Here is an 18,102-nt window from a genome sequence, read left to right as displayed (position 1 = left end):
AGGCACTGAACATTAGGTACCAGCTTCACAGAGTCGACAGACGCCCCTGCCACGCATTCCGACGGCATGTTGAACACACTTCCAGGGCGTGCATGCACGACTTTCTAATATCCAGCAATACACCGGTACCAGTGCCGGCATGCTTCTATTCATCCCTATACACGAGGGGAACGCGAGGATGGGTGCTGCACGATCAGGCTACGACCTAAATCGAGTTCCGACCTGTGTTTCTTCCTCCATCCATCCTTCCCCATCCTACCTCGCCACAGTTGACGATGTGGTTGCTCCAGACGACCACTGCGACTCTGACACAGTTCGCTGATATATCTGCGGTGCCGGGCGGCTACGCCATCCTATCCCACACGTGGAAGAGGTCCGGGGAACAGTCTTTTCGTGAATTGCAAGACATCATTCGGCGCTGCAAGAAAGACGACTCCAACGCTCGAGACCACGTATCGGAGAAGATCGAGAGCTGCTGTATTCAGGCCGAGAAGGACGGGTACGAATGGGTCTGGATCGACACTTGCTGCATCGACAAGGACTCCAGCACCGAGCTCTCCGAGGCCATCAACTCCATGTTCACCTGGTACCTCCACGCCGAGGTGTGTTACGCCTACCTTTCCGACGTCCCATCGCGCGACCACCCCCGCGACTGGCTCTACGACTTCATCCGTGCGCGCTGGCACTCGCGCGGCTGGACGCTGCAAGAGCTCCTCGCCCCCGCGCTCGTCGTGTTCTTCTCCGCAGACTGGGAGGTGATCGGCACCAAGGATGAGCTTGCAAACATCCTATCCGTGATCACGGCCATCCCTTCGTCCGTTCTCACCCGACAGACGTCCATCTTCAGCCTGCCGATCGCCACACGCATGACGTGGGCAGCTCACCGCGAAACGACTCGCATTGAGGACGAGGCGTACTGCCTGCTCGGCATCTTCGACATCAATATGCCGACTCTGTATGGGGAGGGCGCACGCGCGTTCTACCGCCTTCAGCAAGAGATCGCGAAGCAGTCACCGGATACCACACTTTTCGCATGGGGCGACCGACACACCGATCGAGAAGACAAGATAGAGATGAAGGTCGAAGTAGACCATCTCTCAGCCGAGAGCTCCCGCGATCTCAACATATGGGAAGATGCCTCAAAGCACTTCTTGTTCGCACCGTCGCCTCGTAACTTCAGATATGTTCTCGGTGCATCAATGTCCTTCACGCCCCGAGTTTCTGGCCAGGCGGTTCTACAACCCTATACGGTCGCACATTGCAGTGATCGCGAGGACGTACGTCTAAATCAATCATCGCTACCTCGCTATTCTAACGCTACGCTAGGGGAAAACACGCAGCGCAGTCGGCCCCTTCGGCCCAGGCTACGATCTTCCCAGCTTCGAGATGACCAATCTCGGCATGAAGTGCTGTCTTCCGCTTGCGGAGGTAAACGGCCACACCATCGCCGTCCTCTTCTGCGAGACCAACAGGGACCACGTCGGCCTCCTCCTCAACCCCGTCTCTCCCGACCATGCGTGTTCACGCCAAACGTACCACGTCGGCGCGCGCTGCAGCTTCCCCTCCAAATATACCAAGCGCTACATCCGAGTCGTGCACCTCGGCGCGGACTTCCACAACCTCTCCTTCCGCGGGACGACCTTCCGGGCCGCGTGGCGCGAGTTCTACATCGCGACCGCCCCTCCCATCGCCTCCGCACACAGCATCCTCGGGCTCGCGTCCGACCGCGTTCCTGGCATCCCCTTCCGAATCCCGCGCTGGCTCTTCCGCGTCTTCACGGGCCTAGAGCTGTTCCCGGAGTCGACGATCACGACCGGAGCGGATGGGCCGCCCGTTAAAGTCGTCAGATTCGCAAACACGAACAACTTCGTGAACACGACGATGATCCTCGTCCTCGGGACGTGCAACCGCCACTCGGTCGACGGAAGACCGGCGCACTGGGCCTCCGTGCGACTCGGCGGGACAGAACGGAAATACTACGAGAGGCGCGCGGCGCTGGGAGAGATGTGGAAGCGGTTCCAGGCGGCCGACGCTCAGCGCCAGGAATCCGACGACGCTGCAGCGAGCCGGTCACCGGCGGGCGCGGGCGACACCCGCGCAGAATTCGTCGCGGCCGCGGCGACGGCGTTCCGGAGGCTCCGGGCGTTCTTGGACATGTCCGTCACCAACCACTCGGGGGCCGTTCGGGCGGACGGGCTGGGCGCCCACGCCTGCCCGGACGACCACGTCGCCTTCTGGCCCGGGTGGACGCGGGAGTTCGAGGCGTCGCACGGCGTGCACCACGTGCGCCTCTCGTTCTCGCGCTGCCCCCACGATCCGGCCGCGACGCGGGTGCTCCACGCGGAGCTGCGCACTGCGCTCTACCCCGCCTCGGTCGTCGTCCCTCCGCGGGTGCCGCTCTCTGCGGAGGACCGGGCGGCGTCAGAGCGGTCGCGGGAGGAGAAGCTCGGGAGCACGAGGGCGATGGAGGAGGCGAGCGTCACGTCCACGCCCCCAGCTGAAGGTGGACGGAAGCGTGCGCGCGAGGACGATCCGGGGGACGATACGCGTAGGGCCACCCGCTTCCGCAGTGGATCGTCGCCTGTGCCCGACGCGTCGCAAGATCCAGGGGAATCCCGTTGAGGCCATGCTGTATTCCACATGACGGACTGCTCTGGTTCCGCAGGGGTAGAAATCGTGTTGTGGCGAGCGAGAAGTCGAGAACGACGTTCGGATTACATGAATGGGCGACGGTGCTCGCGCTTCGCGCGGATGACGTTGTACTTTGCACAAAGTCCACCTTCACTTCTTCGTACTATGATGATACTGTGATCCAAGACTCGACGACAACACATTTACAGGCCAGAAGGGGTGCCGTTTTTGACGGCGGCGTCGTGCGCGCGAGCCAGGTACCCGTACTTGGGGAGAGGTCTACATAAGTTGAATCGCACGGACAGCGGCCCGGCATGGGTACCAGCCCACACCCAACCCGACGATCGAGCGCGAGCTTCGACGGCGTCGCTCATCGCCGTTTGACCAGTACAGACCACGCGTCGCGACGATGTTTCGCCCCTAGGAGCGGACGCCCCGAGCCCACTACGCTCGCGCAGCCGCCGCGCCGCGCGCGCACCACCGGGGCGTGCACCATGACGCGGTCCCCGCATCCCGACGCGTCTCCGCCCCGTGCTACAGCCCGGGACCACGACCCCTGACGATCACCCGATAAACCTACGCGCGGCATGAGCCCCTCTCACCGGGGGACGTCGAAGGGAGTGCTAGGTCGCTCCGTGCTAGCCCATCCTTTCCGTGCTGCTGCCAGGTGGGCATGCCTGGCATCCGAGCGCGCAGCGTGCCACCCCCCTCGATGTGCCGTGCTCGATGCGCGCGAGCTGTCCCTGCGCTTGTGCGCGCATACCAGCGGAAGGATGTCGACCGGGCGCTGCCTCGGGTGTTGGACCGGTGGAACCTGACCAGGTGGCGCGAGGTTCCGCAGCCGGTGGGGTTTCGTTGCGCACGCAAGGGGCGGGAGGACGCCTTTGTGTACTTATATGAGTACCCACAGCGCGCCTCGCGCAGGAGACGACGGCACCTATGTATCTTGCTGCTCCCGCTTCCGCGGCCACGGAGCCTGGCTCGGAGCATGTGCAGCGCGCCGACATCAAACCCAGCGACGGATGGATGGTCGACCCTGTGGTGTTCATGAAGGGCAAGATTAGGGTGCAAGGGTACAGGAAATGGTGGAATATGGTAGCGCGAGTCCGTCGGATTTCTACGCCTTCTTTTCGTTCGAGGAGAGTCTGGGATACAACTGTCTCGCACTCTCACTTATTGGAGAGATTTCTTGAAAGTGTGCTTGCATCGAGAAAGAGGAGGCATGGTTTCCACGCTGCAGATACATACAGCAACCCTCTCATTCCAGATACGCGAGCGCGTGGTGTCTACAGTAGGACTGGTATCGGGAGATATCATGCGGTACATTCAGCAGAGGGGACAACACAACATGGCAGCGAGAGCGATAAGCGGTAGAGTAAAGGGTCAGACGAGGTGAAACTTAACGAGACGAGAATAAACATAGAAAGATGAAAGGATGTCGCGACTGCGAGGGTGACGGGAGGAGAAGAAAGGCCCCAGACACACTGGGAAAGTCTAGACTCCAAGGGTAGGTATTTCTAACATACAGCTGGGTGCTAACGGCGAGCCCGCTTGCGCCGGATCAGAATTTCAGAATTGTCCGGTTCACCGTCAGCGTGCTCCGGGGACGCAGAGGCCTCAACGCCCTCCTCATGTTCAACCCCGTTTGGAGGGGCGTCGGGCATTTCCTCGTCTTCGTCTTCGTCCCGTGCGCGTTTCCGCGACGCCGTTGTAGGTGAACCTTCGACGTCTTCCAACTCCTCCGGCTCCCCAGCGTCGGGATCCTCCGGCTCTCCAGCGTCAGGATCCTCTGGCTCCTCCGGTTCTTCTGGCGGCGGAGAGGGGTGCAGCGACGAGAGCTCTGAGGACGAGCGCGACACCGATCGTGTAGGCGACTTAGGCGCCGCCTTCTGCTTCCGCGCTGGGCGAGGCTTAGGCTTAGCGCGGGGCGTCCGCCCGCCCCTCCCGGCGGCCTCCTCTTCTGTCGCGCCTTCACCATCGGAGTGGACGCCGTTCTGGGCAGGCTTGCCGTTGGCCACGAGGCCCTCGGCCTCGGTCGTTTCCGCGGCCTCTTCGTCAGTGGTGATGAACTCGCCACTCTTGGCGGCGTCCTTGCGTTTGCGACCGCGCCCGCGACCGCGAGCTCCTACGGGAAGACTGGTAAGCGATGGGAGATGTGGAGGATGAGACGGAGATACCGTACCTTTCTCCTTGAGCATCGACGTTGTGAGCTTCTTTTCGTACGCGCGGTAGGGTTCCCAGATCTTGGACGTAGGCGAGATCTGTACCTTGGCTTGTGCGATGACATTATCTAGGTGGGCTTTACTGCAGGAGAAAACGTTGGTCAGGACACGATGGCAAGCACTCGAAGGAATCATGCTTACATCGCCTGCGCATCCTTTTGTCCGACCCCAGTGAGGAGCGGCAGCATGACGCGGAAGAACTTGATGCACTTTGATCTGCCCTTCTTGTTCTTCCCAGTCTCGTAGGCCGCGAGCCGCTTTCCAACCCAGTTGAGCAAGTTCGTCTGGATTTGGACGACGTACTGGCCGTCTAGTCGCCGCACAACTGACAGCTGGGCGCCGCGGATGAGCATGCAGGCCGAGAGAGCCTTGCCAAGCGCGGTTGAATGATCCTCCGAAGGAGCGACCGAGTCGAGGTAGAGGGTGAAGGACTGCACATGTGGGCATGAGCGAAGTTTTCGAGGAGCATTATCCCTGCACGTACCTCCTGGAGCGCCTGGCAGACGATGCCAACTACCGCTGCCCCGTTGTCCTTGTACATGCCTTCTTCGCGCAGGAGCTCGACGATAACCTTCGCGCACATGTCGAACGTCGCACCCAAACGGCCGTAGTGCGCGAGCAACACTGCCGCATGCCGGAAGTGGATCGCGCCAGCGCGGACGGCGCGGAGGAAGGTCGTGACTACCCCGATGAAGACGTATTCTTTCTCGAGCTGGGCGCGTGAGAGCTTGCGTGCTGTGGTAAGGGTAGTCTTGGCGGCACTCTTGCCTTTCGCTCCACGGCCCTTTTTTCCCTTCGCTTGCTCCTTTGGTTCTGCATCTTCTTCGTCGTCGTCTTCCTCTTGACTGCTCTCATTTTCCCCGGGGTCGTCTTCCGCGAGCTCTTCCGCGAAGCGTTCGATTTCATTCTGAATGAATCCTGCGCATCGGGCCTGAACTTCATCGTCGAGCGACAGGGGCAGCGCGGCGGTGGGTAGTCGACCACCGTCCGGGACATTGGTCTCCGTGGCACAAAATAGGATGTGCAGTGTCAAAAGATTTTGATAAGCCTGTGCAGCGAGAGCGATCAGCACAGACCAGTGAGGTGAACTGCGACGAACTAACTGCTCGCCGGACACCATCGACGGTGTTAGACTGAGTGCCCACCGCGAACTCAACAAGCTTTTCGAGAAGGGACTCGCGTTCTTCCTTGAGCTTGTCGCGGTGCTGCATTTCCTCTGACGACAGCTCCAGGGATATCGGGAGGCTGCGGGCCTTCCACATGATGTGGAGAGTCAAGAGCTGCAGCGCGCGATCGACCATCTACAGAAAATGAATCAACAGCGAGCAAGTACCATTTGCGAAGATACTCACCGCTTCCTCCTCCTTGTAGCCTAACCGACCGCGTTCTGCGAGAGCGCTGACGATATCCCACGCGCTGCTCTGCTTGCCGCCCTCGTCTTCCTCCATCCACGATGCCGTGTCACGGATGCCCGACAAAGCAGCCAGGCGAGCACAAATGGCGGCCAGGGCGAGGACTTCGTCTTCAGAGAAGGTGGCAATCTCGATTTCGTCCCGTCCAGCAATCGCATCCCGCAACGATGTTGAGAGCTCCTCCTCGAGTTCGACGATCTTTGAGCTGTTGGTCTTGGATAAGCTGGTGGTGTCCATCATCTGGCGGATGGCAGCGACAGCGTTGGCGAGGACGACCGGTGAGGAATTTGACAAAAACTGTTTTGTCACGTCTTCCCATAGACTGGAATAAGCCTTGAAATCTATTAGAATACGAGCGATCGGATATATAAGATGAGCTCACGGTCATCATCCGCATCTCGAGGTAGAGATCGAGGTTCATGAGCTGTGGTATCAGGAGCACGTCCGATATCCTACCCTCATCAGTTTGATGCTTGATGAACAATCGTGGCATCGCCTTGATGAGAGCACGGGTAATGTCTGAAGAGGTCGTGTCCTCGTCGTGCTGGATAGACTAGGATTTAGACAGGATTGAAGCAGAACAAGCGTGAATGCACCGACCTTTTTGGCAGCCGCGGCATCCGCCAGTGCTTTCCTGAGAGTTGCGACGAACATCTCCAGAAGCACGCCCTCTTCTACCTCCTCAAGGCGATACGCCTCGTCCACAGTTTGATCGACAGCAGGTTGTTTGCCTTTCGACCGTGAAGTTGGTCGGGAACCGTCTCCGGCGGCAGAGTGGTCCAACAAAAGCACGTCCAGCAGCGTCTCCCAGTCGCGTACTGGTTCAACCTCATCCCAGAGGGCCTCCACCACGAGTGCAGTCCGACCTTTAGGGTTGTGGCCAACGAGAGACGCGACTTCTTTCGCCCGTGTTCGCTTCGACGAGCCTTCGCCCAAATCCATGGTGTCCTCGTCGTCTGCGTCGCTGTCGCTGGTCGACTTGTCCAGCGCGCGCCCCCAGCTCACGAGGAGCGTCCCGAGCGCCTTGACCCCCGCGCGGTGCTTGTCCTCGTCGGAAGGTCGCCGTCCCACTAGCCGCTCCTGCAGGCTCTCCTCCCACACACCCTTGACGAACCCACTCACCGCCCGCCGAACGCGCGCCTCCTCGTCGAAGACCAGCAGACATAGCGCCTCCCGCTGGTCGTCCTCCAGCAGCCCATGTCCGTCAATCGTCTGGAGAACTTGCACCACCGCGACCCGTACGTGGAGCTCAACGTCCTTGACGGCCATTTCTACCAACCGTGGTTTGAACCGTTCGGTGAAGTGCTGCAGGGCCGCCGCGCCAATATGGGTCGTCTGTTCGTAGGCCAGGGCGAGTGCGCGCACCGCCTCGAGTCGTACCTGTGTCTGCGCATCGGAGAGAACCCAGCCCACGTAGCGGAGGTAGGAGCCGTCGAGGAAGTGCCCAGGATACTTCTTGAACCAGAGTCCCATCGCACGGACGCACTCTGCGCGAATATTGGGATCGAGGTCACGGTATCGGTGGATGAAGACGCTGCCGGCGCATACATACACTCAGAAAAGGGGTCAAAAAAGGATAACTAGCACTCACCCGTCGACGAACTCCTTGAGGAATTCCGCGAGCTTTGTCCTCCGCTCCCGGACCTCTGAAGCCTTCTTCTCCAGCTCTGCGTCCCGGACGTTGCCCCCCTTTCCCTTGTTCCCCGCTGCCTTCCGTTTCCTCTCTCCTTCCCGCTGACGACTGATGACTTCCGCTTCCTTCTCCACAGTCGCGGCGACGTCGCAAAGCGCGGTTTCCACCTCCAGCGCGATCACGGTCGCAGTGTGTCGGAAACTGCGAAGTTGTGACGACGACATGGCGCTGACCCACGTTTGCAGAGTGGGCATCAAGTCTGATGTGTAGAGGGAGCCGAGCTCAGCGGAGGAGATGATGAGGCGTTCCAGGAATTCCGAAAGGGACTTCCTGAACTTCTTGAAGACCGGCAACTTGGACGTTAGGGGGTATATCGGTGTATCGTCCTGCAAGACGGGTCAGGCTCCGCTCTCGTCGCCATCAAACCGCGGAGCTCACCTTCTTCAGGATCTCGGTGAAGTCGTCCAATGCGTCAACCACGCCGTCGTAGTCGACCGCTCGGTGTTCATCCACGGAGTCGTTGCAGCCACACGTCCGAAGCACGCAGTTGATAAGCTCTGCGAGAGCCAGCCCGGGGCTGAGGGAGAGAGACTCGAGGTAATCCTCTGCAGTGGACTGGAGGGCTGCACTGGGGTTCATGATCGCGTCTTGTTGCTACGCGTCAGCACCAAAGCGAGAAACAGAGTAAGCGCACGCACTGAACAGCGTGTTGTCGTTGAGAATCTTGCTGTCTCTCGCGGCCTTGTCGGCATCGAACCCCCCCTCAGCCCCCGCGCCCTTGCCCTTCCGCGCACCGACCTTTCGCGGCTTCGAGGGCCCCGATGCCTTCTGAGTAGCGCGTTTCGGTGCCGTCCCTCTCGGTGCACGCGGTTTCTTGGGTACGGCAGCCGCCTTGGGCTTCCGTTTCGTGGCGGGTGGTTTTGACGCGTGATTGTGTCGCTCGTCCGCATCCTCTTCGTCGTCAGCGGCCGCGTCGTCAGACTCCTCGCCGTGCGCATCTCCCTGGTGGTCTTCTTCGTCGTCCGTCGCGTCCGAACGCTTCCTCTTTAGCAGCAAAGCGCTGTCGACTTGGGATACGGTCAAGCTTTGCAGCGGTATCCAACCGAGGAGCGTACCTGACACAAAGTGAGTGGCTTGTTTGCGCTCTCGTTGAGAGCGTCGTGGCTCCGAGGGGTCCTCTGCGGGGCCCGCAGACATGGTCAGGAGAGTTGAGGGAGGGGGAAAAGGAGGGTGAGACGCGCTTTGGTCGGCGCGCGCGCGACGCCGCGTTGCATCCGAATTGGGTCACATCACGTGCCTTCGCACACTAGGGTAGTAAGTAGTCAGCTGTCACACTCTTAAGCATGTTTTAAAGCCCACTACAATCACGCGACGTGACACTCCGCCTGAACCGCGCTCGCGTGCGTGCGCACACTGAGCTTCTCTCGTCGCCACCTCCTGCTACCAGTCTTCCTCGCTATACACAAGTTCGTTTATCCTCACAGGAAGCAAGAAACTTGGTCTGGGGAGGGTTGTTCATTCTCAATGGCTCCTGGCGGCACGAAAATCATCATTCGTCCTCGGCGAGGTCGAGGTGCGCCCTCCACACCAGCGCCTGAAGACTCCGAGGAGGAGGTCATGCAAGTCGAGGATGAAGAGGCTGGCGAAGCCCGCGGTTCGGGCAGCCCCTCGGGCTCTGCATCAGTAACGCCGCTCGAGGACGACGACGATGAGGCCGTCGACATCGACGACACCGACGGGGACGCGGATGTCCAGCCGAGCGCTGTGGAAATCGACGGCGACGAAGGAGCGGACTACGACGAGCCTGTCGTACCGCGCAAACGCGGAAGACCGCGGGGGAGACCGCGCGGCTCTGGTACGTCCACTCCGCGCGGTACTCGTGGACGTGGGCGCGGGCGCGGTCGAGGGCGCGGACGTGGAATCACCATCAAGCTCCCGAAGCGCGGCGCGGAGGACAGTGCGGACGGGGAGACGTCTGAACCGCCTGCGGACGCGTCCGCGCCCCCGCCGGATGGAGAAGAGGGTCCAGTAGGAGGAGGCAAACCATTCGTCCGCATACAAGGCAACGTCTACGTCATTGACGGGGACGAGTATGTCACGGAAGACGATCCCAAAGGAGATACCAAGATTGACAAGAACGGAAACTTGTTGGGTGGTGAGTCGCGTTTACTTTCGTAGCGACAGCGACTTTGTTGAGCATTATGCAGACCGGCGGTTCAAGTCGCAAACGTTCCTCCTTCCAAACCGCCATCCGGAGCGCATGTACATGCTTGCAATCGACGCGGCGCGCACGTCGGGTTTCCGCGATTCTCTATACTACTTCCGCCGAAACCCACTCGCGATGAAGCTCAACGCGACGCAAGCCGAGAAGGATTATCTCATCTCGGTCGGCAAGCTCGGAAACCACCTGAAGACTCGCAGTGTCACCATGATCACCGCCAGAAGCGCATACAAGCTCCATGGAGCTAAGACGCTAGTTGGTGCGTCTTATACCCCCTATGAGTGTCCGTGCAGCGATGCTCATCAACTTTAGACGGCCGTTGGGTGATCGATGATTACTACGAGGACAAAGCTCTCGAAGAGGTCACTGCGAAGGGCCTCAACCCAGGCGATCCCGTGGGTGAGCTCCAGGATCCCAACGCGAACAAGGAAGCCGCTGCTCTTGCCGACGCGTCAGGTGGCGGACAGGGCAACAAGAGCGAACGCACTGGTGGTGGGCTTGGGATGTACCGCGCCGGTGGACCGACGACTCTATTCGGTGGCTCCGGATGGGGCCCGTACAGTGATGGACCACTAAACGCGGTGCGCAAGTCTTACCTCACGCGAGACGGCGTCAACGAAGAGAACTGGATGTATGTCGCCGCTGAGCGTACGGCCCATATGACGAGCGAATGGTCGAAGCTACGCAGGGAGAACCTCAAGGTGTGTGGTGGGATCCTGCCGGATCTCCCTGAGTTCGACCAAGACGCGCCGCGGGGTGCCGGTGAGAGGCGATCTGCAGAAGAGATGATGGAGCTGGAGAGAAGGCGGAAAGAGCGCGAGCAGCAGCTTCCGGTGGGTGTGTACGAGCCACAGACGGGTGTCGTAATTTGTGAGTACTACTACTTTTCTTTCACGTTCGATGGTTGACACAAATTCGGCACTCCAAGACCGAGCGGATACACAAGCGACTCAGGCACGCTGGGAGGAAGTACCTGATTCCAGCCGCCGAGTTCTGGGTGGATCAAAGGTTGGAGGTGCCGCGTGGGGCTTGACGTGGATCGACACGGTTATGCAGACGCCGCAAGAACACCAAGAAGGCCAATGGGCGAAAGAGCGAGCAGAGTATATGGATCTCATCAGGAGTACGCCCTCATAGTATACTGTCTCTTTTCGTTGTATTCGTCATTGTAACTGCTAATCGACTTACTATAGATCTTTGAACGTACAGGTTTTGTGTAATATATTCTTGTCTTGATGCAAGCCTGCCATCCGCGACTGACGGCGCCGGTCAACGGTTAAGCTTGGCAATAGGGAGTGCGCTGCCGCGTCTTGACGCTGCTGCAGTTTTGTGTGGCCGATAATGACATGCTGAACAGCACGGGAATTGTAGAGTCGGTTTGGGTTGGGTCTGGTCCCGGAAGGATGGACCTTGCTAAACCGCTGACCGCGGATACGTTTGTGGGATCGACTGCGTCAACATCAAGATGGACTGCGAAAGCTGCGGTGGGTGGATCGCGGACGAGTTGCTGCTCGGTGGGTGCAGCGCGGATAAATAGTGTGACTACAGGGACGCGGGATGAGTCCGCAGGGGGGCATATGTCAATATTGAACGTGGGGCAGCGCAGGGAGTCTTCACTGGACGAAAATACACGATGCTAACGTCTTCTTCCTTTCGCAGAGCATTGGGACCTGGGCTTACGCTCTTGATGTTGTGTGGCATCCTACATCCCTGATGGAAATGAAGATCTAGGACAGGAGGGATCTAGCGGAAACCCATTTTGCGCTCATGATGAGATCCCATGATCACTGAGGTACTGACTGCCGCTTCACTTCAATAAACCTCGACTCACCTACATCTCATGCATACATCGGGATCGGGGCGGTACCCAACACGTGAAACTCGCGATCATAACGTCGAGGAAGGCACAGGGGAGACGACAGTGCCTTGGTGGAATGCGAAGAGAGTTGCAGAACGGGGAGCGCGTATGTTACACACATTGCGGATACAAGGATACACCAGTCTAAGGAGTCTACCGACCGTACCTGCGAATCGTGAGGAAGAGGGTCTTTGTCAGCACAAGTCGAAGAGTCCGGTAGGGTACGCACTTCTGCAGCTCCCACTCTCGGTTGTCCAGCGGGCAGACGTTCCGGGTCTTGAGCCAGCGCGAGATGCAGTGGAAGTGGAACGCGTGCTGCACACGAGGCGCGGCACAGGTGAGCGGCCGAACGCAGGTGGGCGATAGAGAAAGCGGGCAGTGCTTACGTTGCAGATGCCCCACGCGGCGTTGCACTCCTCGCTGGTGGCGGAGACTTGGTTCGCCTGGCAATCGATGCCTGTCGCGCAAAAGCGTTGAACGAGGAACGGGATGCAATGCGAGACGGGTTCTCACAGAGGTCCATGATGTGGTTCCTGCAGATGGCGCAGTTCTCGACGACGATGTCTGTGGCGAGTGGCCAATAAGCAACGCCACTGGCGCACACGAGTGCACTGTAGACATACCCCAGGCCCAAAGAGAAACAGCGTTCCACTAATTCACATCCGTGGAAGATATCAAGTTGACAGTCTAGATGAGTGATAGATATTAGGAGGAGATGGAATATGGCTGCACCTTCTTGACCTCAAAGCGCTTCTTGTCGCCCTTGTCGCCCTTCTTGCCCTTGGCCTCGGAGCTAGCAGGCGGATCAACATCCATGGTGTCGGCCATGACGAGTCGTGAAGGAGATCTTGTGGAGAATAGGAAGGGATGAGCGAGGGGTGCGGAAGCCGCAATGGAGGTCGGAGGCAGGCCGGTGGCTGCTGCAGCATTCCGAGTACGGCTTGTCACGTTGTCACGTCATTAGACGTGATGTCACAATTTACCTTCACTGCGGGCGGCTATTTGGTATTGAATTTGATCTTTGCAGCCCAGCAGCCTCATCCTCGAGTCCACCCCAGCGAAATGGTTTCAAGTTCGACACACTCGGTCTGCCTGGATATCGACGCCTGGCTACTACACTTGGAAACTTGAAGCAGCACTGAAATATCGCGTGTGGCAGCAGTGCTCTTGCCCTTTCGTCGATAACTCATGTATACGAGTATATATGATGCACAGGACGCCTTCCTTCTCACTGGCGGACCAGGCGCCTGCAGAATCTTTCACTGGCAAAGTAGTGCACGGCTTAGAGTGCTCACACTCATCCCTGTAGCCGCATTTTTATGTCTGCATGCCTTCGTAAGCTTACGCGGTCAACCAACGGTCAACACTTCTGAAGTCGACATGAATGGTTGGTTTTCCTGGCGCCAATTCCAATGGATCCTTTCGTGCTGAAACTGGTGCGTCTGTCTCAAGACGCTTCGGGGGTAGGATTTACACATTTCTTGTTTCTTCGACACATGTTAAGAGGTAATTAGTCAATTCCGGCGAGCGTATACCTTGGGTGACATCATCACTCGACTTTTTGCATGATCATGGAAGTATGTGAGTACTCAAGTACTCACGGTTACGACACGCGCTCGACTTTTGGCGAGTGTGTAGACATCTTCGATGGGTAAGCATCGGGTAAGCACTCCATCCGCGCGGCCAGATATGCCCGAGGATTCGAGTCGGAGTTATTAAGTACTGAGAGGGGCTCAACAGAGAAGGCCGACCGAACTAACCCCGGTCCTAATTCCGCCCTTGTCTCCAGTTTTTCAGTCGCTCGCCTAGGCGGTGGTGGGGTGTGTACAATCGAGACCACAGTTTTCAAGATACAAGATTAAAAATGTCTTCGGGGGCTCGTCGCATGCAGAATGCACGCTGAGGCATTTCAGCATTGCTGCCGCTCGCTCTGTTGACGGCAGTTGCCAAGTGGACGGCTGCGCGACCGAAACCCGGCGGGCCTCGATCGGAGTTTCACTCTGGGGCGGCAATTACAAGCCGTGGACAGAAGAAAGCTGTCGGGTGTGCGTTCTCGAGCCGCGTTCTTGACACACGCGCGAGACGCGGACACGCAACCAATCGTCGGCGCAGGCAGCAACGCCAGGCGGGCTCGCACGGCGACGCTGCGATCTGTCCTGGGCGGGTCTGCGCAGGATTATGTAGATGGCACGGAATCCCAGCCGGCAGTGGCGCTCTCCCAGTATCCAGACTCTCTGTTCAGTCAGCTGCGCAGGCGGCGTCAGTCATAGTCAAAGTCAGGCAGTAAAGCGAGTTCCCGCGCGTTCGTGGCTGTCCCCCTTTCATCATCACGACCTGTGCTTTTCGCCCTCCGTCGCGCTCTCGACACTTGTCTTCCTCCTCTCACCATTGTATCCCGTCAGCCTGGCCCCGGTGCCCACACCGTCCATCTGCTTGCGCGCATCGACTGCGACGCTTCCAACTCTACGCCACTCTCTTAGTCTTCGATCCTTGCACTCGGCCACAACCACCGCACTCAAGGCCTCGCACGACTTCAGGATTCATACGTTCAAGCGTAGCCCGACGCATCGGACATCTCTCTAGAAATTTCATTGTAAACCTCGGTCTACAGCACATACGACCACCGATGGCGGAATGCTGCGACGCCCTCGTGGCTTGCTTCGGTATATGCGCCATATGTACATTCTGTACGTCCCGCCGTCACTACTCTATGACAGCGCACTGAGCCTCCCCGCCATACCACGTACAGGCGTGGGGTCAATATCCTCCACAAACCAATGGGCGTTCATGAGTACGTGCCCGTCTCCCTCTCGCGCTTTCCCCACCCGCTCCCGTCGTCTGTGCTCGTCCATCTCACGAACGAGCGCTTACTTCCCGCAGAATGCTGCAATTTCCGCATCACGCAGGCCGACGGTTGCTGTTCCTGCCGCCGCGCGATGAACGACGCCGAGTTCGAGCGCACCGTCGAGGACCTCTACGGCCAGCCCGGCGGCGCGCACAAGCCCGACGCCGACGACGGCACGACGCACGACATCGAGCTCCGCGAGACCCGCTCCGGGCTCACCGGCACGACCGCCGCGCAGCCCGGCCCACGCGCGTCGATGGAGGCCCCGCGCCGCTCGCGCGAGCGGGACCTGAGTGGGACGGGCCTGCCCGGCGAGGGCCGCCCGCGCACGTCGCAGGAGCCCCGCCCGGGAGATGAGACCGACGAACAGAGGGAGCGGCGGCTGCGGGCCGCGAGCCGCGGCGCGAAGGACCGCACGCGCGAGTGGCTCGCGCACCAGGACAGCGAGGGGTCGTCGGTCGGGCCCCCGCCCGACCCGGACGCGCTGCCGATGCCGGTCCCGCGGCCGCAGCCAGCGATGCCGCCGCCGGAGCAGAGCTCGAGGAAGAGCGCGACGCTGAGCGCGCACTCGGGCGGGCTCGAGCGCGACGCGAGCCGGCGGAGCCAGTGGGACGCGGAGGAGGCCCCGCCGGCGCGGACAGGCATCCCCGCGGCGCTCTTGCCAGGGCCTGGGGGTATGAAGAGCGTGGGCCCGGCGCAGATGCGGCTCGACTTTGCGTCTGGGCCAGACACGGCTGCGCGGCCTTCGTCGCCGCCGTCGTAGGGGGCATGCCACTCTATGGATACTCTGCCTCGTCCAGGACACTAGTGCTTTCTATGCTTCCCGCCGCATGTCACACTACTATCATCTCACTCGCTCACTCGTCGATGATCACCTTACTACATACATGCACCACGTCCTCTCTCCGTCACCGCATCATCCTCAAAGCCTCGCACGCTATAGTATATACCCAGTTGTATATAGGCAATCTCGTACCCTCATCGTTGATAATCCCGTTCATGCTGAAGTAGCTGGAATCTACATTTTCAAGTTCTCCCAGACGAGAGCCGGCTCGCGTGTCCTGATATCGCCTGCGCCATATTACTGTCTGGCACAAGCAACAACAACAACAACGGGGGAGTCTTGCGGCAACATTCAACTCTTGCGCGTATGCACCGCAGAACAGGCTCGCACAAGAACTGTGGATTGAACGCGTGCATCGTGCCAAGTACACACCGCATATCGTTTGGGAGGCCTATCAATCTCCCCTCTGCAGCTCTTCATCCCTAACGCGCTCCTGCAAGACCTCCTGCAGACGTGCCGCGAGCCCCTCGGTGAGCTGCACGACTCCGTCGGCGGTGCACAGCCGGTAGGACGGCATGGGCTGGTACGTCTCGGCGAGAATCTGGATGCGCACAGTCAGCGACGTCCGGGCAGCAGCGCGCGATGGGACGGAGACAGAGGAAGGGCACGCACCTCACCGCCCTCGACGCGCACGGACGCGATGATGTCGTCCGGGTCCCCGATGCGCCCGAGCGCAGGCACGTTGCGCCCGTCTGGAGAAGGCAGGGCGTCAGCGCGCGATCGACGGAAGAGACGTCGGGACGGCACGCACCGTGGATGTGCATCCAGCCGGCCTGCGTCTGCATCGCGCCGTTCTTCTGCACCTCGTCCGCGCCGTAGCGCAGCGCGGACTGCACCGCCGCGTGCAGCGCGGCGCGGAAGCGGTCTGCGGGAAACAGCGCGCGCGCGCGCGGGTCGTGAGCTGAGCTGAGCGGTGGCCAGACGAGCTTGCGCCTAACGCGGAGGGGGAGCGAGCGAGGACTCGGGACGTACCGTTCTCGACGAAGTCGTTCAGCCCCGCCCCGTCGCCCGCGCCCGCGGCGGGCAGCCATCCGACGACGGCCGCGGAGAGGAGCGACGGTGGGGGGGAAGGCAGGAACGAGAGTGCATAGACGGGGGTCGTCGCCGAGAGCTGGGTGGGCGGGGTGAAGAGGTGGTAGAAGAGGTCGGGCCGGTCTGGGTCGGGAAAGGACTGGACGGCGCGGTCGGAGGGGCGGATGGGGGTCGTCGCAAAGGTGCGTACTGAGGTCGCAGAGCCTAGGGAGATGCACGGGTGGCGAGACGTTCTGGGTGCGGAGCAGGGAATACGGAGAGCGGGAAGACAGCGTTGGGAGAGGTATCGCCGGGGAAGCGTGTGTGCTGCTGGTACGTAGCTTGTGGTGCGTTTTGAGAGGGACGCGAGCTGCTTGTGCGGAAGTCTTGAAGCCATTAGGGTGCGTAGGGTACAGGACGATGTGGGGGGTATGACGGTAGGCCCGTGGGGAATCGTAAGGTCGGCGCTCTGAGGCTCCAGTATTCAAAATTACACGTGACCGACGAGACGCGCTTCAACACTCAATATTCAAATATTCAATACTTACATCTGACAGTCTAACTTGACAACTGCGGTCCTGGGCGCAAGTCATTTTGACCTGACCGCTACCATAACCAGAGTTGTTTTCGGAGGTGTTGAATGACCGGTAAGCCGGGATATTATACGTCATAGAGACGGGAGTTCATGCGCGCGCGGCGCGCTGAGAACGTACGGCGCAGATAACGACATCCCGAAGTCAGACGTCAAACAATGGGCATCCGAGCACAGTACTCTCGCAAGTTGGATACTCCGGTCATGACGCATCGTGGGGAATTACATGGTACTGACAGCGTGACATGGGAAACCAAGTTCAGCAGGCGTGCAGCGGGGGGTGGAACACCGAAGGTTCTGTCAAGGGCGTACGTCACTCAGCGGAAGCATCAACAAGAATGATTCATCGCTCACAAGAAGGGAGGAGATGGGCACCGCTGAAGCGCTGACTGCAGGGCCTCGTCGAGGCCTCAAGGCCTCATGATGGGGGGTCGGGCTTGCCTGCGGTCTTTCCATTGGGCATGGACAGTTGAGGGGTAGGCTGTGTGCTCACAGGCTGCGTGGGCGGAGGTTCAAAATCGTCCTCGTCGAAGGACTTCTTGCAACATGATCCGCAGCAGCCTGCCAGTTGGTTGTTGCCGCCCGACCCGTAGCTCTCTGCAAAGGGGGATGTGGGCTCAATTCGCGTCCACCAGCAGCCGCATGCAAATGAGCAAAGAGAGACGTACTGAGGAAACACCACGATTGAAGAGCCTCCGTGCATACAATACCTTTCGGACGGGGTGAGCGCGAGTGGCGAACACATAGCAGACCGGACTCACAACATCCTCCTCCAGCACCTGCCCCAGCGTCCATAGTGTGTGAACGAGGTATCCGAGAGGGTTTGGGTATGA

General features: G+C 59.8%; 6 protein-coding genes across 6 annotated transcripts; 3 read left to right on the top strand and 3 right to left on the bottom strand.

Annotated features, from left to right (window-relative positions):
• Nucleotides 1-275: 275 nt before the first annotated feature.
• BXZ73DRAFT_48586 (HET-domain-containing protein) lies at nucleotides 276-2,622 on the top strand (the record flags this gene model as incomplete). The annotated part of the gene is made up of 3 exons (XM_048020085.1): nucleotides 276-1,277; nucleotides 1,327-1,901; nucleotides 2,136-2,622. 3 exons carry the CDS (start codon nucleotides 276-278, stop codon nucleotides 2,620-2,622), a joined length of 2,064 nt encoding a protein of 687 aa, XP_047876725.1.
• A 1,544-nt stretch (nucleotides 2,623-4,166) lies between these two features.
• Nucleotides 4,167-9,095, bottom strand: BXZ73DRAFT_48529 (uncharacterized protein; the record flags this gene model as incomplete). Its single annotated transcript, XM_048020072.1, has 12 exons — nucleotides 4,167-4,753; nucleotides 4,814-4,935; nucleotides 4,995-5,284; nucleotides 5,338-5,901; nucleotides 5,957-6,154; nucleotides 6,206-6,598; nucleotides 6,648-6,809; nucleotides 6,866-7,799; nucleotides 7,857-8,284; nucleotides 8,337-8,545; nucleotides 8,597-8,965; nucleotides 9,014-9,095. The coding sequence occupies 12 exons, from the start codon at nucleotides 9,093-9,095 to the stop codon at nucleotides 4,167-4,169; spliced, it is 4,338 nt and encodes a 1,445-aa protein (XP_047876724.1).
• Nucleotides 9,096-9,422: 327 nt separating this feature from the next.
• Nucleotides 9,423-11,256, top strand: BXZ73DRAFT_78381 (chromatin remodelling complex Rsc7/Swp82 subunit-domain-containing protein; the record flags this gene model as incomplete). Its single annotated transcript, XM_048022871.1, has 4 exons — nucleotides 9,423-10,053; nucleotides 10,106-10,378; nucleotides 10,432-10,989; nucleotides 11,048-11,256. The coding sequence occupies 4 exons, from the start codon at nucleotides 9,423-9,425 to the stop codon at nucleotides 11,254-11,256; spliced, it is 1,671 nt and encodes a 556-aa protein (XP_047876723.1).
• Nucleotides 11,257-12,130: 874 nt separating this feature from the next.
• BXZ73DRAFT_78380 (uncharacterized protein) lies at nucleotides 12,131-12,805 on the bottom strand (the record flags this gene model as incomplete). The annotated part of the gene is made up of 6 exons (XM_048022870.1): nucleotides 12,131-12,143; nucleotides 12,207-12,292; nucleotides 12,364-12,434; nucleotides 12,491-12,541; nucleotides 12,601-12,628; nucleotides 12,710-12,805. The coding sequence occupies 6 exons, from the start codon at nucleotides 12,803-12,805 to the stop codon at nucleotides 12,131-12,133; spliced, it is 345 nt and encodes a 114-aa protein (XP_047876722.1).
• A 2,108-nt stretch (nucleotides 12,806-14,913) lies between these two features.
• Nucleotides 14,914-15,585, top strand: BXZ73DRAFT_102425 (uncharacterized protein; the record flags this gene model as incomplete). The annotated part of the gene is made up of 1 exon (XM_048015226.1): nucleotides 14,914-15,585. One exon carries the CDS (start codon nucleotides 14,914-14,916, stop codon nucleotides 15,583-15,585), a length of 672 nt encoding a protein of 223 aa, XP_047876721.1.
• Nucleotides 15,586-16,060: 475 nt separating this feature from the next.
• Nucleotides 16,061-17,074, bottom strand: BXZ73DRAFT_90630 (uncharacterized protein; the record flags this gene model as incomplete). Its single annotated transcript, XM_048025704.1, has 5 exons — nucleotides 16,061-16,207; nucleotides 16,279-16,358; nucleotides 16,418-16,531; nucleotides 16,639-16,887; nucleotides 16,969-17,074. 5 exons carry the CDS (start codon nucleotides 17,072-17,074, stop codon nucleotides 16,061-16,063), a joined length of 696 nt encoding a protein of 231 aa, XP_047876720.1.
• Nucleotides 17,075-18,102: the final 1,028 nt, after the last annotated feature.

Source organism: Epithele typhae, assembly GCF_022376455.1.
Source record: "Epithele typhae strain CBS 203.58 chromosome Unknown BXZ73scaffold_32, whole genome shotgun sequence".
NCBI lineage: Eukaryota > Fungi > Basidiomycota > Agaricomycetes > Polyporales > Epitheliaceae > Epithele > Epithele typhae.
Note: the sequence above shows the minus strand (reverse complement) of the source record. Positions and strands in the feature narration are given on the sequence as shown.